General features: G+C 41.1%; 1 protein-coding gene across 2 annotated transcripts in view; it reads right to left on the bottom strand.

The window, feature by feature from the left end:
• rap1gds1 (RAP1, GTP-GDP dissociation stimulator 1) overlaps positions 1-18,284 on the bottom strand; it is a 32,647-nt gene extending 14,363 nt beyond the window's left edge. Inside the window, exons 1-5 of one of the 2 annotated variants that reach the window (XM_073475317.1) lie at positions 17,918-18,284; positions 11,702-11,809; positions 9,318-9,440; positions 7,188-7,313; positions 2,613-2,759 (exon numbers count right to left, since the gene is read on the bottom strand). In XM_073475317.1, coding sequence (XP_073331418.1) covers positions 2,613-2,759; positions 7,188-7,313; positions 9,318-9,440; positions 11,702-11,809; positions 17,918-17,921 — 508 coding nt within the window. In that variant the 5' untranslated portion in view covers positions 17,922-18,284. The remainder of the gene's footprint in view (positions 1-2,612; positions 2,760-7,187; positions 7,314-9,317; positions 9,441-11,701; positions 11,810-17,917) is intronic. The other variant, XM_073475318.1, reaches the window with a different exon arrangement.
• Between the last annotated feature and the right edge of the window lie 1,422 nt (positions 18,285-19,706).

Genomic DNA, 19,706 nt, shown 5'->3' with positions numbered 1-19,706 from the left:
TGGTATAATTTACACAATGTCGTCTCTAGTTCATATCTTAATCACAATTCTTTAAAAATGCGAATTAAACAGACTCTACAAACTGTAATATCTTTAAGGATCCTCATCCGAGACTGTGTGTGCTGTGAATATTAGCACACCATGATAGTTACAGGGATGTCTTAAATATACTTGTCTTTTTTTTCTGAAGAGATTCCATTAAACCGATGCAGCAGATTTAGTGTTAGTACGTGTTGAGTTGTATCAACATTAGCTGGATATGAAGAGTCAGCATGATGAAAGCTGCAGAAAGCCATAAAAATTCATCTGTTCTGTTAGCGCAACCCACAATCCCATCACCCAGCCAAACAGATGAAACCATCGTCCGGCGCCAAGAGACACCTTGGCAGGAGTTCTGACTCTGTCAGATCACATACTTGCTGCTCTCAACAAGCCTTGTTATCATAAAAGACACAAACTGTAGCATAGCCCAGAAAAAAAGAAGGGACACAGCGGAGAGGATGTTCACCAGTCTCACCTTTTTGGGAAAAACATCAGACATGCCACTTCATAGTAAATACAACGGTAAGTTAATAAACAGTAGTGCAGATACATTATAAAGATAGACACATATGGAAGAGAAAGCATATTTCATGTAAGCAGGCTGAACAGCAACCTTTTGAAAGATGGGAGCAAAAACTATTTAATCTTCTTACAATAAAATATTGGTTTCTTTGGTTGAATATCTGTACAAAGCTAAGAAGATGAGGTTTACTTTGACTTAACTTAACACTAGATCGTTATCAGACAGTTTCACAAATGTTCCTAAAGGAATAGTTCAACATTTTGGGAGATGAGCATAATCACTTTCTTTAATAGTAGATGAAAAGATATCAATCTCATGTCCATGGTAAGTGCAGAGCTGGAGCAAGAATGTGGTTAGCCTAGCTTAGCATAAGGAGTGAGACAGCTAGCCTGACAAAGTTCAAATAATAACACTTAAAGCTCACTGTGTAACACACTGTCTCTTCTTTTTGTTGTTTAATCCAACACAGAAATGTTGCAAAAGTCTACAGCCATGCAAAAGCTCTCAAGAACAGTTCAGCTAACTGCAAGTGTTGAGTGTTAGCGCAGCAGTGCGTTGGTTTGTGACAACACCTACATTCTCGCAGTCAATGCTGACATGTTATTGCATGTTTATCAGATAATGTTTCCTATGATCACCACCTTAGTTTAGTGTGTTAGCATGCTGACATTTGCTAATTAGCACTAAATATATAGTACAGTTACAGCCAACAGGAATGTTATTACATTGGCAGGTATGACGTAGTTTTGTACGCTAAACAGAAGTTAGCATAGCCCTGGCGATGATGTCATTACCACAAAGCTTTCTACAACACTATACGATACAAACTTTACTATAAACTGATCAATGTACAAGATGTAAAGTTAGAGTTAAAATAGTTTACCACTCACGTCCATCTGTAAGAAGGACTAATGAGTAGATGAGTCTCTGTGTTTGGAGCGATGACGTTTAATGTCCCCGACAACCTCTGCAGTCTCATTTAGACACTTGTTAGCAGCCGCCACTTTTAAGAAACATTAACGCTTTATGATTTACATGTGAGGTATATACTGGTGTATTTTATGTCTTAGAACAATATGTGAAAAGATTATATGCTTTTGTTAACAACAGACCTCATTTCAGGCATCCAACCGAAACCCATTCAGAAAAAACATTGACTTTGGGATGAGGGAACCATCAGTGAATGCAAAACTGCTTACTTATTTACAGGTTTTGGGAGACTTTGACCTAAAATGAAAAGTCTGGGGATTGCCAAACATTTTACAATTCACCCTAAAGAGAACATGAATCTATGTACCAGATTTCATGGCAATCTAACCAATAGTGATTCAAACTTGATGGTGGAGCTATAGGAAAGGTTGACCATGAATTTCTGTACAAAAGTTTGCGCCAATTATCTTGTAGATTTTGAAATATTCCACTGGAGAAGTGACAACCTTGCCTTGTTGGTGGTGCCACACGAAAAATCAGGGTATTACCCAAATGATTAGAATTATCCAAGGACCATGAATGTCATGGCCATCCATCCATCCATCCATCCATCCATCCATCCATCCATCCATCCATCCATTCATTCATTCATTCATTCATTCATTCATTCATTCATTCATTCATTCATCCATCCATCCATCCATCCATCCCTGAGATATTGTAGTCTGGACCAAAGTCATGTTGCTAGCATGCTACAAAGCAAGGAGAGGCGCTAACTTATGACTATGCTCTACCTGCAGAGTCTATTAACAATACAACTTAAACAAGTGCAGGGTAGAGGGATAGAGGGTACTGCTATTATGACAGCTGACTCTCAGCAAATATTAATTACTGCAGATTACCTCAGAGGTGAAGCTGGAAAAGCAACAGAGAGCATGGTGAAGAATCAGGAGAAAGGTCAGTCCAAGAAAGAAAAGCACAGAATCTTCTGGTTCACTTCAACCCTATCGCCTTATGATAAAAAATTATGTGACATCGTCTGTGTGTAAGAAAGAGAACACCCGCTGATTAGTTGAGATTAGTCAACAGTTGTTCTTGGGGGGAAGATGGTCATTACCATTATCATTGCTATAGTTCATCAGCATGCCACAAAAGACAGTCAAGAGCTTCTCATTTTCCGGCTCAGTATTTTGGTAGAGGGATTTAATGTGTTCAGCTACTATCTGAGCCCCTCCTGCCAGGTCAACTGCACTCCTGCCCTCATCTGCAAAACAAAGAGGCCAGGACACAAATCAACCACAAAGCAACGGAATAAAAGTAAAGAAAACAAAAATAACCACAACCTGAAAAATACATGTGAAAGCAATGTTAACAAGCAGCACAAAATATACAAATCAATGCAAACTGAGTACAATATATACAAATCAATGCAAACTGAGGCTATAAAACAGTCAGAATGCTGAATAAAATAAGTGTAAAGGAAATAATTATGACCACAACTATATGACATGAAGCAAATCCAAATGTAGGTCCTGTGTGTGGTGAATAAGGATTGACATGAGGCTCATAATCCATCTGAAAAAGCCTTTTTATCATTAAAATCCATCCAAAAACCTTGAATTGGATTTCTTCAATGTCACATTTACTGCTGGTGCTCATAATTAGTCCCTTTGCCTCTTTTATTTGTCAGAGTATCTGTGGCAACAGAATAAAGTTAAAGCTCTCCCTGCACAGTTTACAAGATACTTTTATTTTGTTGCAACAAAGAACTGAAGATCAAAAACAATCAACCAAAGCCAAATCAAAGAACTGTAAAAAAAATAATATAACAGACCACTGACAACTGATATGTTTTGTATAATCAAGCCTCTGTTCGCTGTGTCCATGTCTAGATCATACTCCTTTGAAGAGCAGTACACTTTGAGAAACAATGAAGCCACAGTAGGGATGACTGTCTCTCTGGGAGGGCTTTGTCTGGGAGAATATCTGCCAAAGGAAGCGTTACATGAGTCAGCCTTCTCAGTATCAGTGCGTCTGCTACTTTCATTCACGGGTGGCAGCATGCCACGCCTGAGCTCTTAGCAACATGCCAGTGCCATGTGCATAACATTTCCTGTTTCTGTTCTGCTCACATGAAGCTGATATTGATGCTCACTCAGACACGTTTCATGTAAAGGCTGTGATAGGACTCCAGTCCCTGGATCAACTTGAGTAGAGTGGCTGGTGCTAACCTTGTGCTAGCTTTAAAGGGTTATAATTTATCTATCTAGACCTAGCTACCACAAAGGTATTAGGATCATGTGGCAAACTGTTTAAGACAGCTCCAGTCAATGGGAAGTGGTACTAACCAACACTATTTCTGCCTAAATGTCTGTTAGTTATGTGAATGGCATATAAGACCCTGTGGCTGATGAACAACAGAACTGTGTCTGCCTAGAGAAGCTAACTGAATTCATAAAGGATGCCTAAGACTGTCAGCCAGATCTCCTGCTCTTCTGAGCATTATGAGGGTCTGACATAAACACTGAAAAGTTCAGAGTCTGTTTTGGGTTTGAACCCAAGAACACACCTCAACAGGCTCAAAGGGCCTGACCTCAAAAAGCTCAGAGTTAGTGTGGTACATAACATCCATAATGACAGAGTACCCTAGTATCTCACATTTAGCCTGACCAATTACAGGCCAGCAAACAATAATAGTTGATGTCAGCTCTTTAAAAATACATTAATATCTGTGTAAATCAGATGATACCTCTTTCGTAGCTTATCTTCCAACTGTAAAACGTCCAACCATCCAAGCAAACTCCAACCATGGGCGTACAGTCTACATGCACTGTGGGCTATATATGAAGGGCTATCACTGTGTCCCTTGGAGTGGCGGGGCCACTGATCCATCCAGTCCTCGTATGACCTGAACAAGGGTTGGGTTCATTTCTTTAAAGTAAGTCAAGCAGTCTCATGGTTGATGGACTGGTTCAAGGACAGCATCTCTACACACAGCCAACAAATGGAAAGTGTCCAGTTTGTTGATATCTCCTTTTTCTGTGCCAGTTTTGCTGGCTTTATCAACATGTGAACTCCAGGGTGTACTGTGACAGTTTGAGTGTGAAACGTCTGTGATGAAGGTCAGCACCCCTAAGTCTAAGGCCATGGCACTCTGCCAGAAAACAGTGGATTACTCCCTCCAGGTTAGAAACAAAATGACGCCCCAAGTGAAGCAGTTCAAATATCTGGGGCTCCTGTTCATGGGTGAAGGTAAGATAGTTGGAACAGTGCAGCATCGGCAGTGATGCAGGTGTGGCACTGGTAATGGACCATCATGGTGAGAAGTGAGCTGAACATGTGGTTGAAGCTCTCAATTGCCTCATCTATGGTCATGGGGTGTGTGTTCAGCAATTTTTGTTGCTTTAATTAACAAAAATACAATCATATAACTACTCCTCTCCCTTTTAGTGTGTACTGTTGACTGCAGCACCACCCTCAAGCAGTCAATGTGAGCTGTTATCCCCAACAATTCATCAAGTGAAGAATACAGAGACATGCAAAAAAGTTGTTGGAGAGAGATAAGGGAGGCAGTGGAGTCTTGGAGTGTGGCTATTCAGAACAGGCAGAGACACTTCAGGGCCCTGACTCACCAGGCTCACGGTCAGCTGTAGGTGAGCATCTGTGGCCCTAGGTTTTGCGATGTGTCCGGCACCATTTGCACTAGTTTGCGGCTTTTCGGCCAATTGAACACACTGAATCAGTGGTGGAGCCTGTCGATGAGAAAAATCACTCTGATGGGCTGTTCAGCTAAGTGGATCGGTGCACAAGAAGAGAAACAGAAAAGAAAGGGAAAGCCCCTTCAGTCTGTTGCTGTAGTATCCATGATTTCACCCATGCAGTGGGGTTTCTCCTCATTTCTGCCTCCGCCTCTTCGCCAGCGCCATTTGCAAGTATCAGACAAATGGTCTCGATTAGAAGTGGTTATTTACAGTGTAGATGCAAACGCTGCTTAAGCAAAACAACAGTTTGTTTATCCGGGTCTTGTGGTTTCCCTTTTCGAAGGACGAATACAAATAACTGCCACCTGGTGGTATTTCCTCTCACACGGGCGGAGAACATACAAGCTAGCTGGCTGTCAGCTGTAGTCTTGGCAGTGTGACCAAGTGCAGCTTTTGGGCTGAAGCACAGCTGACGCTAGGGGACACAACAGTCAGCCTTCATTGGCGTTAGTTCTTTGATGTTGGTTTGGTGTGTCTGGGCCCTTAAACGTTTATGAATGACATGTAGCACAACTTAGCTTGTTTCAGGCATAGTGAACCCTTCGGGGACAGGGAGAGGAGCTTGTACATCTGGAAGGAGCTTGGAGTAGAACCACCACTCTTTCAATTTGAGAGGGATCAGTTGAGGAGGTCCGGCTATCTGATTATATTATATATACATTTATTATTATATTATATTTACAATCATCATCTTAACCCTGATCAATAAAAGACGTGACACTTCAAGATTTTGTCTGAATACACAACACTAAAAATGTAGACATCTTAAAACTCAAAGAGCATTTTACTACATTTTTGACATACAGTTTGTAGGACTTGACTGAATTTTGTCTTTGTAATATACATGTCATCAAATGTAAAAGAAAAAAAAAGATCTCAATGTAAGTCCCTACGAAATCATAGCTCATTCAACTCTGACTCTGACTCTGACAACTGATCATAAGCCACTTCCTGTCTACTCAATGAGTGTGTACTGTCTGTGTAAAGTACAGACATTAACAGTACAGAAGATCCTGTTTTACCTATTTTACTGAAGCAACTGAGGCGACGTCTGCCATCACAGTGTTTCTTTCTTTAAGGTAGCGAGCAGCTGCTTCTCCACACTCACCCAGAGCATCGATCATAAAACCATGCCAGCTCTCCGAGACCCCCCTCCACTCAAACAAATGTCACATCCCTCCAGATTCCACAGATGCCCAGCTTTTTCTATGAGAGGAGAAACTATGCACCAGAACTGACAGCTGTGATTAAAGCTTCTAAAGCTGGCTGCAAAATCAGGCTTAAACTCTGCTGCTCCTCCCTGAGGTCACTACTCAAATACTCCACTGGTACACTCACTAATGAAATTTCTTTGAACTGATCTCAAAAGGTGCCACATGTAGCGTTCTCAAATGATCACTTTTCTGTCAGATCATCTGTGATATCATAGTTTTTAGTTTGCATATGCCTCACAAATGGAGTTCATATGCATCATGGCTTATTATCACATGTGAAGCTAAAAACCAAGACAAGCCTCTTCCTTTATTCCAACCTCAAACAACTGAATAACCAAGGTATGTGTTAAAGGACAAAGTAGACACACTAAAATGCTGCAGATCTGTTTGTGTGTGAAGCATCTGGAACACACTGTAAGTATGGATATCATGCCATTCATATACATGTGTGCGGATATTGCATGTTGTACTGTCATTGCCAATACGTAATTGTATAGTATAGTATACTTTCATATATATTTTTCGTTGGCAACAACTGTAGTGCTCTCTGTGAATGCAGTACTGCAGCTGAAACACATGGTTAAACATCAAAGCTTTGTCTACTGTAGCCTAAAGCAGCATCTTTTTATTACTTATTTTCTATTAGCTCTCTGAGATGGTGATGACAGGGCTCATGAGGGATTCAGTGTTCCCTGAGCAAAGCAAACTCCTACTTACGGCTGTCATAACAGATGTTGCCAAGAGCTCGGCCAGTCTGCAGTAAAACCTCCTGGTCGGTGGAGTTTAACAGCTGAATTAGAGGAGGGATGAGGCCGGCTTCGACGCAGGGACTCCGCATGAACTCTGAGAGAGTGAAAGGTGTTGGAGAACAGGTCAGTATGAAACTGTGCACAGTTAAACGTACTTAAGGAAGATAGGAGCTTTGAATTGCTGTATTTGCCACATTTTTCCTACAGTTACCGGGAGTCTCTGTAGTAAATGTGGAGCCCTACATGACTAAGAAATGCAATGTCTTGATCAAATGAATTGCAAATCAACAAATAAAAACAAAACAAAAACATGACACTAGTCCAAGAAGCAAAAAGATGAAAATGAATATGGAAAATCTGACATTGCTGTGAGTGTTTAACTTAGATTTCTTTTAAGCCTCCACTTCATGCTTGAGCTGCATAAAGCAACTTCACACAATAAAGGACCCAATGTCAAACATCTGCTGGTTCCAGCTTCTTAAATGTGAGGATCTGCTGCTTTTCTTTGTCATTTATGTCATTTAAGTCTTTTGGTTTTGGATTGTTGATTGAACAAAAGATGCATTTTGAAGATTTGTCCTTTGTTTCTTTGTTTTTGTTGACCTCATCAGTCTTCACATTGGATTTTATAATCTTGAGGTATCATCTGTCGTCTGTCTGCTGGTCTGCATGGCCAAACAACTCTTTCCAACCTTTGCTTGCACAACTTGAGTTCTTCTAAGTTTATCTGTTGTTGAAAACATTTTAATGTCCAGGCTTGGGGAGGATATTAAATCGTTTTATGTCAGAAGGAAAAAGTCTAGGACTAAAGTCAGACCTAAGTTCACACCTCTGATACTCGCCATTGGCCAGTACCTGATTTGCATGATCAAATATAATGCAGAAAAATAACAATATATGGGTTGATTCATTGCATAGCCAAGTGAACTCAATGGTCAATATGGTTAACTTAGTTGTCAACTTTTAAATTAATCGGTAACTATATTGATGATCATTAATCTGTGAGTACTTCTAATGAAAAAAAGTCACAATTCTCTGATGTCAGCTTGTTAAATGTAAAAATTTTCTACTTTCTTTCCTCCTCTATGACAGTAAACGGAACATATTTGGGTTGTGGACAAAAAAAAAAAATTTGAGGACGTTGGTTTTGGCTTTGGGAAACACTAATCGACATTTGTCACCTTTTTCTAACATTTTATAGAGCAAACAACAAGTCGATTAATTGAAAATGTAATCGACAGATTCATTGACAATAATCGTTAGTTGCAGCTGTAGTCCCCACTTAGTCAGACTGTTCTGTACCAGTGACCAAACCATAATCAGGTTTCATTTGGAAAATCATGTTGGATTTTCTGAATTTAAGGAGGAATGAGACACCATTCTTTGTTGTGATGCTAATTCATGCTTATTATTCAAATGTGTTTTTACATTAACTCTTGCCTGGTGCAGCTTTAAACAATCAAGTCAGTTCAAACTGTCAGACAGAAAGGGAGTTGTCTTTGGCCCAGCAGTCACTTGGCTGCTTGCAGACATTTCCGGAAGCAGTGACAGATAAATGCCAGCGGGTTGTTGCCAAGCCTGGCAAACTGCTGGGGGAGTGATCATTAGCTGCAGTCTTGCAAGCTGCTAAAAACCCATTCATTATCCTAACCTTTTCTTGCCCCAAGTTCTATTCACGTCTGCTTTTTCTACTTTAAAAGCTTCTCCTGCACTCACACAAAGGCATTATTGAAAATGGAAGCTCTCTGACACTGCAGTTATGCAAGCTATGAGTCCTTACACAATAACCTCGCAGTTGGTGACAGCTTAGCTCTGAAATGCCAAGGAGGGCTGCTAAAACCAGCCCTGCTCTGACATGGCCTGTCATTCAAAAATATTACTGTTTGGTACTTTGAATATTATAATTCACAGAAAAGTGCTGAAACATTAGTGACTACCAAGGTCGCTGTGCTGTCCCACTGAATAATGTATTTATGAAGAAAACATGTAAAACAAAAAGGGTGAGAGCAAAAGAAAGTGTAAAAAAGTAATACTGACGAATGGGAGAACAGAAAGTCAGGACTGTCCTGGGTGGATGGACTTGGAAACCGAACCTCACCATTTTTAGCCACCTCAGCTATGATGTTGGCTACTTTAGGGGTGCAGGAAGACTGGGGGTTTAGCAGGGTGGGGAGCAGGGGAAGAACGCCCATCTCCTGGATCTTCATACTGGCCTCAGTGTCTGCAGGAGACAAGGAGAAAGAATTTTAATCATATTAAGGCATTTCAGTCATACAAGGTTCCAACAAATTATTAATATCAGTGCTACAGACATCTCACTTTCTAACTAGGGCTGGGTGATATGGCCTTTAAATAATATAGCACAGTTTCTAGGGTTTACACTACATCCAGTATATCTTGATATTACGACATCTCTTCAAAAGCACGTTATAAATGTTAGGATTGGGCAACAAGATCATATATTACAATATTTTTGACCAAATACTACAAGATCAATATGATGTGTATCGGTACTTACACTACTAAATATTATCACAATGAGATTTTTGATCAATAATCATCAGTAATGTTGATATAATGACTGAGTAGGTACGGACAAGTGTTAGAACAAGTAGAACAGTCTGGTGAGTTCAGAAAATGATATCAGCTAACTGTAATGCAGCCTTTAAAACCAGGAAACAACAACACTTGCGTCATATCATAATATAATGATATCCAACATCTAAGACCATATATAGTTTCATATCACAATAATGATATGATATCAATATATTGCCCAGAGTTATTTCTAACAGAAGGTTGTTGCTGGTAAAAACAAATATTACGGTTTATGACATGACCTTGAGTCAACTGCTAAGGGTTGACTTAACTAATGTATTAAACAAATATACTTCATCTATACTTTATGTGCAGCTTGGTCACTCATGATACTACATAATATTAGGGGTGGGTAAAAAAACAAATAATTTACATAAGAATCGCGATTCTCGTCTCCCAAGACTCAGAATCTGTTTGCAAGCGGCAAAAATCGATTTTCTAAATCTGAATTTATAGTGTGATGATGACGAAAAAGGCAGAACTAAACTGAGAGGGTAGTGCGGCACCTGGACAATTTACAGCATGCACACGCTAGAGTTATCTTTAAGTTCATCTTCAAACAAGGCAGCGGCTGCAAGCATGTCTGTCATTGTATAATGACTGGATAATCACCTTTGCAACATGAACATTAAGCAGGCCACATGTCTGTGCTGGACTCACAGCAGAGCATCTTATTTTGTTATCCACATACACACATGCTTTTAAATAAATGAATGAATGATTTAAAGCTGTTAACTTTTTTAATTAAAAACGCTTGCAGATCACACAATCTGGAGGTAAAAAAAAAAATAGTGCCCCCTTTACTATTCATTCAATCGAATTTTGAATTAAGAATCGCTTTGGACTGAAATTCGATTCTGCATGGGATCAGACACCTAAGAATTGGAATCGAAATCGAAATATGTTGGAACGGTTGTCATTAAATTTGGTTCTAACATTCATGTCTCGCTCAGGATGACTTTAATTACTTTGTGTTTGACTTTAGTTTAAAAGAAATGCAAACTTAACAATAGTCCATCAGCCTCTGCTGTACTTTGTGTTGATTGATAATAAGCAAATGTTAGAATGCTAACATGCTAAACTAAGATGGCAAACATGATAAACACTGTGCCCGCTGAACATCAGCATATTATCATTGTGAGCATTTTAGCATGCTGACATTAGCAATTAGCTCAAAGCACTGCTATGTCGCTAGCGTGGCTGTCTTGTTTTCAGGTTATCTGAACTATTACTTAGCACAGATGTAAACACAGCATTGTGGCATCTTCATATACTGTGTATGTCTATAAGCACTTGCAGGGTTAGCTTCCAGTGTTATCCTGTGTCAGTGCATGCTGTATTCAGATTGGTTATAAACATGGGTCGTAGCAGCAATCACACTGAATTTGTGATGCTGTCAGAATTGGATGTTGGCTGATGGGTCTCACAGACTGACCTAGAGCCACCGTTTTGGATTGACGGCCAGACGATTTCACCATATTTCTTTCCCAATTATGAGATTTTGTCAAGGACAGCACCTAATCGCACAGTGTACACAGGCATTTATTTAGAATTTAGAACGGGTTTGAAAAGTATTGACTCCAGTTAAGAACAGATGTGCTCCACAGTCCGCAGGGAAAGATTTACTCATTCAACAGTGAGATGTCATTACTCAGCTGTCTGACAAAGACTTTCACACTGGCCAGTGGCTTCAGGCACACTAGCAGCCACAGCTGTCAATGGCCCATTTACAGTGCACATACAGAGATTCAGATATGATTTATCAAATTACTGGCCACATTAAACAGAGAGTTTAGAAAAAGTCAAGACTTTTATGGAAAACTTAGAAAAGGAGGCAAGGGTCTTTCATCACACAAAGTGGACTGTAAATCACGCTCTACTCACTGTTTTTGGCGAGTGCTTTCAGCAGGCAGTCCAGGCAGCTCTCCACGCTGTCAGTGGCGCTGTCTGTAGACGCTAGCTTCAGCTTCTCCAGGGCTTCACTTAGGTTGTCTGAAAACACAAACATTCAGTGAACAAACATAGAAAGGGTTTTCATTTAGGGAGATGATCGTGATGAGCTGAGAATAAAACAGGGGGAGAGAGAGCCATTAAGGTCTTGTGTGAGTCATTCATAGTCCAGCAAGGTTATGCAAAGCTCCTAAAGCCTTTGTCCAGATACTTGAGGAAGGCTAATTATTGCACGTTTGTTTTCACACGAGTCCTTCTAAAATGGGCAGCTGTTAAAGGTAGACCAAACTTCAGACACCCGTAGCAAATGTACAAATATAATAATATTGCAGAACTTTCTGAGGCGCTGTGATAGACTGGCAGCCGGCCCAATGTGTGCTGGGACAGGTTCCAACCCCCTGAGAGCCACTCCTGACTAAGTGGTTAAGACAATAGATTAGCTGGAAAACTGAACATCTTCTGACATCTGACAAAAATGTGATGGGATCTTCTATTGTCATTCAAGACTGTGTTTGATATAGATGTATAGTAATTTTCCACAAGCCACAAATGCTATTCATTACTTATTAAAACAAATCTGAGTTGTTAGTTTCAATTAAAAATAGGAAAATAACTGTTACAGGCACACCCCCTGCTCGAAGAGACTCAAGCCTCTACTCAAAGAAAGGCTTCAAACGTCAATATTCTACCTGCTGAAAAATGTCTGGAGGTCATGTGTGCACATCATCAACTAGTTAGGAAGTTAAAGGGCTTTGGTGTTAGAATATTCTGCAGATTATTTATAAGGCACGTGCAGAATGTGTGCCAACCTACAATTTAACATCTTGGTATGGGCGTTTCAGTTGTAAATATAAAAACGCCCTGGACAGAATGGTCGACAAAGCCAGTAAAATCACTGGGAATCAGTTGTATTCTGACACATGCTGCCCACCCACTGATCAGTTTGAATCGGTGCCCTCTGGGAGGCATTTCATGATGCCTCTGGCAAAAACAATATTTACAAAAAGTCCTTCATTCCCATTCCATTTGAAATATGAAGCATGAAACAGTATTGTTTTTAATGTTATTTTATTTTCCAATAGTTTAGCTTGCTTCCACTCATGCCAACTGACACAATGAAGAGCACCCAATCGATTACATAACTGTACAGTTTTATGTTGTTTTGAATGTTTGAGACAACATTTACACTTCATCATTACTCTGTCTTAGTACAGTGACAGGGGGAAAAAGCCATTCCAGCACATACCCTCAAACAGACAGTGAGACATGCTCTTAGATAATTTATCTTATCTCAGATCAGTTGAACCATTGAATGATGTGTGGGTGACAGAGCAGCATGAGTGAGAGTTTACTTGGTACACCTAGCTAAAACTTACGTGCCAGTGCAAAACAAGTGAAATGCCTTTTTAGTAGGTGTGTCACAATTTCGACTCTTAATCGAGAATTGTTTAAAAGGAGTATTCAACTTCAATCGTCGAAATCAAAAGCAGAATCAGTGATTCTCTCATATCCTAGTTTTTTCTCTCCACCCCGCCTCCTCACACGTGTCCAAAGAAAAAAAACAACACTCCAAAGACGACACAGCTGGCTTACTAATAGCCTGCAGCTGTACTTCCAACCGCTTATCCTGCGAGCACGAAGACATCCTGCTGACTGCTACTGGGGCTAACTCCACCAGTGTCACAGATGTTGCTTTATTTTCAAAGATCCTTTATTGATATGTTTGGAAAGAACATTTACCTGCAAAAAGCCACCAGGATAAAGTCAAGCTGTGGATGTAAAAAGCAACAATCTTTTGAAAGAGGAATTTGAAAATGTAAATGAAAGTTGTCATTGGACATAAAACCAATGATCTGTTGAGCTTTACAAATCCAGGTGTGAAGAAAAAAAAGGTCAATAATCGATCCGATTTGTAAAGTTACAATCGAAATTTAGATCAAATCATGGATTTTTTCATGTGACATATGCCAGTCTAACAAAACAGTATACCAATAATCAAAGTGGATACTTTTTTCTTCAGAATATCACTCAATTTCTTGCTTCATGAATGACATTTTCCTATCACTGCAAACTGACTATCTAATGGCTACCTACACCTTTTATCAACCCATATTACTTAGCTACCAAGCTAACTTCTTGTCAAGAGCCAATAATATGAAAAACCTTAAAGTGTATAAGGGAACACCTTGGGCCCTATTAAGACAGTCTGTAGTGCGTTTAGGACATGTCCGAGTCCATTTTGCTAGTTAACTGGCAGATAATCAGGGTACAAAGTGAGGCACACGGCGCAAAGGCGTTGTGTTTAAGCTCTGAATTAGTCACGGGTGTGTTTTGGGAGAACCTAAGAGTGTCGTCACCCATTCCCATGCCACCTGGCACTTATTAAACAGTAGCACTCATCCTCACTGAGGGACAGGGATGTGGTTCTCTGCTGCTGGGCCCTCTGCCCCGTCATTTCAAAATCATCTGTCCCATCAACAGCTCTGTTTGACTGCATATGAAACAAAATACACTGATACTAAACTGAGGAGGAGGAGGAGGAGCACTGCTGCATCCCTCTGTGTGCGCGCAGATCTCATTCTGTGCATCAGGTGGAACGGGTCATGAAAATGATCATCCTGATCAATAACGGGTGGGATGAGAGAGGTAAAATACGTCCTTAATGAAGAAAATATTAATGACATCACCTGCAGCGATCCTCCAGCAGCAGAAACCATATGTGGATCTCTACATTAACATGCACATTTGCACACAAGCAACAGCTGATAAACTTTATTGATTATTTCAAACTCCTGACTCGCCTACAGGGTCAATTAGTATTTCATGTTAATTCATGTTCTGTGTTCTTCTACACATCTTAAGGTCACACACAGTCCAGATTCATACAGTAAAATAGTTTGGAGTGAAGCAGTTGTCCTGATAAATCCTGACATCCTGTCTAAATAGATTTATTTTACAAGCTAAAAGTTTAATTTCTGTTTATAACTACAGCGTTTAGTTTTGCTGATTAAATGTGCCATGATATTTGTTAAAATGATGGACACAGCCTCTCAAATCATAAAATCAGAGCGTATGAAGGGTGTGAACCCGCCTGTGTAGGCGCATCTTACTGTCTGAATAATGAGCTCTTTAAATATCAGGAAACAGACTGCGCTTTTGACTTCAGACCAGCTTTTTGTTGGCGACTGACCACACCTCATTTTAAGACCAACACGCCCAGAGGGCACACAGGTGGGTCGGAGTTGATTTGCTATTTACACAACGCGGCGCTGGCAATGATACTCGTGCTGCGCTGTGCACCGCTTTGCGCCGAGCGTGAGATAGAGCCCCTTGTCTGCTTGAGTTTATAGTCAGCTCCTCTACTGTATATGACTGCTGAAGTGATTTTCTCTCTTCTTCTCTTTATTTCATTAGATTAAACTGCCAGCCATGATCACCACACAAACTGAATCAGTGATAAGTGCTGCACATCATCCACCACATGCTCTGACAAACAAATACATTATCATTCCTGTTATTCTTATTCATCAGTGAAAGAAACAAATAACTTATTGTCCGTTTTCTCATAGCATCATATGCTATGTGATAGATAGCAAGCCAAGGGTGCAGTAAAAAGCCTTTATTAGTTCGGGCATATCAGAGTAAAGAAAATGAAAAAGAAGCAAAACATTCACATGGGCAGGTGACGCAGTACACAAATATCTGCATATGCTGACAGTGCTCCAGGGTGCAACTATTTTAGTCACGTATGCATCCAGAAACCTGTTAAGACGACTAAACATTTTTCATTGGTTGCAACGGTGCGTTGAATATTTAGCAGGTCAGACTGAAAAAATGTGTATAATAGTGTTTTTGTTATTTCCATTACTTGTCGCGTGTGCTGTGATTTTAACGTTTAATTTTATCTTGCTTGTCTTGAGATCTACAATATTTTTTCTGTAGTATAATACTGAAGGAATTGGTTCAGAGGTTGGACTTAGGGTACGAGTGGTTTGCATACATTTAAAAGTCCCAATAGGTCTCTTGAGCCAGTGGCCTCCTCAAGGACATTATAAATTATACCTGGACACAGCCATGGAGGCAAAGTCTTTCATTCCTATGAAAGCTGCTCGGTGGCGCATGAAGCCAAAATGACTCCACTGTCTTCAGCATAGCTTCTGCACTGTGGGGCCCATAGAGCGTGTGCACTAGAGACTTCCACCGACCGGTGGATTGGACCAAATGGTTAAAAATTCTGACAATGAAACTAGTCATTTCACGGGGGGTTGTGAGGCTCAGAAAAATGCATTGACCGTTTTACAGACGCCTCTTTCACAATGTTAGCTTATGGGAAAAAGTCTTTTTGGGCCTCAGTGGATCACGTGACGATGTAATTACACAGTTTGGCCACTACGAAAACGTGACGCTCGTCCTGGGGGCCTGGGCCTCCTCTCCTCGCTGGAAGATAACTGTGTGTAACTGTCCTTTATGTAAGGGACTGGTTTGTAATAGAAGGTGGGGGGATTCAGTGAGGGAAAGCTCATTTAGACAGAATGATCCACCTGATCAGCTGAGCCTTTTTGCTCATGTGGAAATAGTGGTATTGTATGATCTGTCCAAAAAGCATTTAATGCTGAAAATAAGCATCCAGCACGCATATCCTCCTCACACTTTGAAACTGACCACATTGAATATTATTTTTGAGGCGGTGAGGGTGAAAAGACCCTTCTCATAAATGTTTAATAGGGCTGCATTTCATGATGTCATACAGCTGCTCAATATCTCAAGTAAAGAGACACAGCTCTTCATTTGATCTAGACTCTATACATAGCTATGTACAGTCTGATGAAATACATTGATGATCATGTACAACATCTACGCTATATAATGGTTGACAAATGCCTCTGAAGCATTGTTATATGAGCTACTACGATGACTATTCACTGGGTAGGTTCAGCTGGGTTTAGGTTGCATTTTCACTCCGCCTACACTCTACCTTGTCCACACAACCTGCTTAGGACTGACCCGTTGGGTTCGGTCCAGAAAGCGCTCTAATTACTCCAGAGGCTGACACACTACTTCCTTGTATATCTTATTGATTGTCATTGGAGAGCACAATTTATTTCAATTATTTTAAATGCGAGTGGGAATTTTCAGTACTGTCACTCCAGCATTGTGCCTATAAACCAGGTAATCATAGATTGCATAAGGATTGCAGACACTGTTGCAGTGACCTGGTTGTTGCTGTCAGTTGCTTGTGCACTGCACAACCCACACATCCATCCCCCCACGATAGCTGCCTTACATCAAATGACAACATGAGTGATCCAGCCTGGGATTAAACCTTGTGAAATACCTCATAAACTGTCAAACAGGTGTTGCTCTGGATGCCATTCAGGGATGAGACTGCCTCATATGGGCAGTGGTTTTCAAATGTGATAGATGGAGAGGTGATATTTATTGAATTACAGCATGTTTTAATGTCAATTTGTGTTAAACTCCATTCAGAGACAGGACTACTACAGCACCAGGCCTGTGATCAAACGATCAGCGTGTGCTGATGTGTGCACCATCAGTAACCAGCAGAAACAGTAACGTTACAGAGAGCGATGCAGTATACACAGCAACACAAAGTGGGCTGCTGGATCCTATTGCATAACAGCTGTGGAGATGGAGGAGTGCCATCTACACCATCAACAGCTCTGCCATTTCAGGGGATGTGCATTCATTTAGCAACTGGGACCTTAAAGCCATTCAAGTCCCAGCTGACTTACATCGGCGAGAACGAAGGCAACGCCAGTACATGATGTTTCCAGAGCAAGCATCGTTAAAAGGAAAAAAGCCCGAGCACTCAGAGCGGACAGTGGATGAGAGTGAGGGCAGCTACCCCACCCGACTGCTGAGGCTGAGGCGCACGCACGCGCACGTACACACCAGCCAGCTTTACATTTGACTAACTAACGTCAGTTTAATTCAACACAAACTCTGAGGGTGACACAAAGTGCCACAGCAGCATTAATGCGTGATACATAACGTCAGCCACCAACCATACGTGTCTTCTTGCAAACGCTGTCATTAAAATAACACTGAGTGGTTTAACTACAAGGTAAAAAACAGTCCTGGTTAGCTAACTGCGCTCTGAGTGAGCAGGTTAGCTAGCTGTCTACTCACCCATCTCAGCAGGATGTTGCTACGGAAAATAAACCGGGTTGTTACGCTCTCCGGGTCAGCTGGAAACCGAGTTGTACTAGCCGGGAGGCCGTGCTCTCCCCGCACTGCTCGTCCCTTAAACCGCCTTAAACTGGTGAAGTTAGCGGGTTGAGCTTAGCTAGCTAGCTAGCCAGTTAGGTAGCGACAGCAGCCACCGGGCCGGTCGGGCAGTCCCGCTCAGATGGATGCTGCTGTACAGCGGCCTGTACACCGGCTGACTACCAGGCTAACACATCTGACTTCCTCTCATATCCGCACCAACAGTCAAGACCTGCTGGATGGCGCTCCCCTGGACGACTGGCTCACACTGACATGCCACAGTCAAGTCAGCCAGACGGGACCGAGAGTGGGACTTCCGCCACAGCCTTCAAAATAAAACGCACGATTCATGGGACACTTCGCCGGAAGGTGGCAGCCTGAGACCTGTCTGAAGATCTAACCACGTATTTAGCTAGACACTGACCTTTACCATAAAAATGTTAGCCAGGCAGTCCGGGAAATGAATCTTTAGCCGAGCAAAACATCACCATTTAAATCTGTCGTGCTTGTATTAAAGGAATGGGTTCCAATCTGTGGGCCCGGAACCACCACACAGGTCCAACATACATCTGAGGGGTCACAAGAGAAGATTAACGGGTGGATATAGCTAAGTTACAGTGATGGAATGTAACTAAGTACGTTTACCAAAGTAATATATACTTTTTACAACACTGCAAATGAAGAGACTACAGCCCAAAGCAGAGAAAGGTCTTTTACTGGCCTTTCTTGACAGTTTAAAGCACATTTCCAGCAGTGATGTTGGGTGTGGTCAGAAATGTGCTCTGTTCTACCTGTAGCACACCCAGCAGTGATGTCACAGGAGTCCACCTGGACTTCACTGCAGCAAGGTCAACCCTTAATCCACTGGACATCAGCAAGGACAAGATTTTCACAGTAGAGTACGTTGTTGCTGCTGGCTTCTAAAATGTCTGTTAAACTGTAAACTTAGCAGAAGCTGCTGAAAGAGGAAGAAGAAAGAGGAAGATGATCGAAACCAGCTGCTCACAATTTTTCCATCCCATTCCATTTTTTTGTCGAGTGGTATTGCAGTTGGGAGCACAGGCAATGTTCAAAAGTCCCCTTGGTGATGTGTTTAAGAACACACAGCCACACTTATGACATTGTAAGGCTGTAAGATTCAAAGCACCATAACAGCTCCTGAAAGGACCATGAGGTCAGAATGTTTAGTCACCTGACGTTACCACGATCTAGACTGAACGCTCAATCTCAAACTGGACCTCTAGTCCTACCATTACAAGTGATCCTACAAGTGACGTGTGAATCAGCAGTCTAAATACACACCAGTTACTGAAAATCAGCCAGTTGACATGGTGCATTCTGTCCACAGAGGGGCGCTGTGATACCAAATGACAGCTAAAAACCCACCCAGCTTCATGGACACAGAATATTCAGAATTTGAAAGTCTTTTCCTGTGGTTTCTTTGTCTCTTGTGGTGTTTATCATGTCTGCCAATGTGCCTCAAATATATTTCAGTAAAAAAATTGAAATGCTTATCATTTCATTTTCTTGATACTTCTATTCCAGGGCTAAATATTGTGCTTTTTACATTTACCTGGCAGCTTTCGATACTAGTTGATGTCTCTAGATTAAGATTTTACATAAAAACGTGTCTTAAAATACATCACAGTGTTAACAGTTAAATCAGTGGTTTCCAACCTTTTGTCTTGTGACCACTCATATAAATCAGGGA

Source organism: Pagrus major, chromosome 10 (assembly GCF_040436345.1).
Source record: "Pagrus major chromosome 10, Pma_NU_1.0".
Classification (NCBI taxonomy): Eukaryota; Metazoa; Chordata; class Actinopteri; order Spariformes; family Sparidae; genus Pagrus; species Pagrus major.
This window is presented reverse-complemented; position numbering and strand designations above follow the sequence as displayed.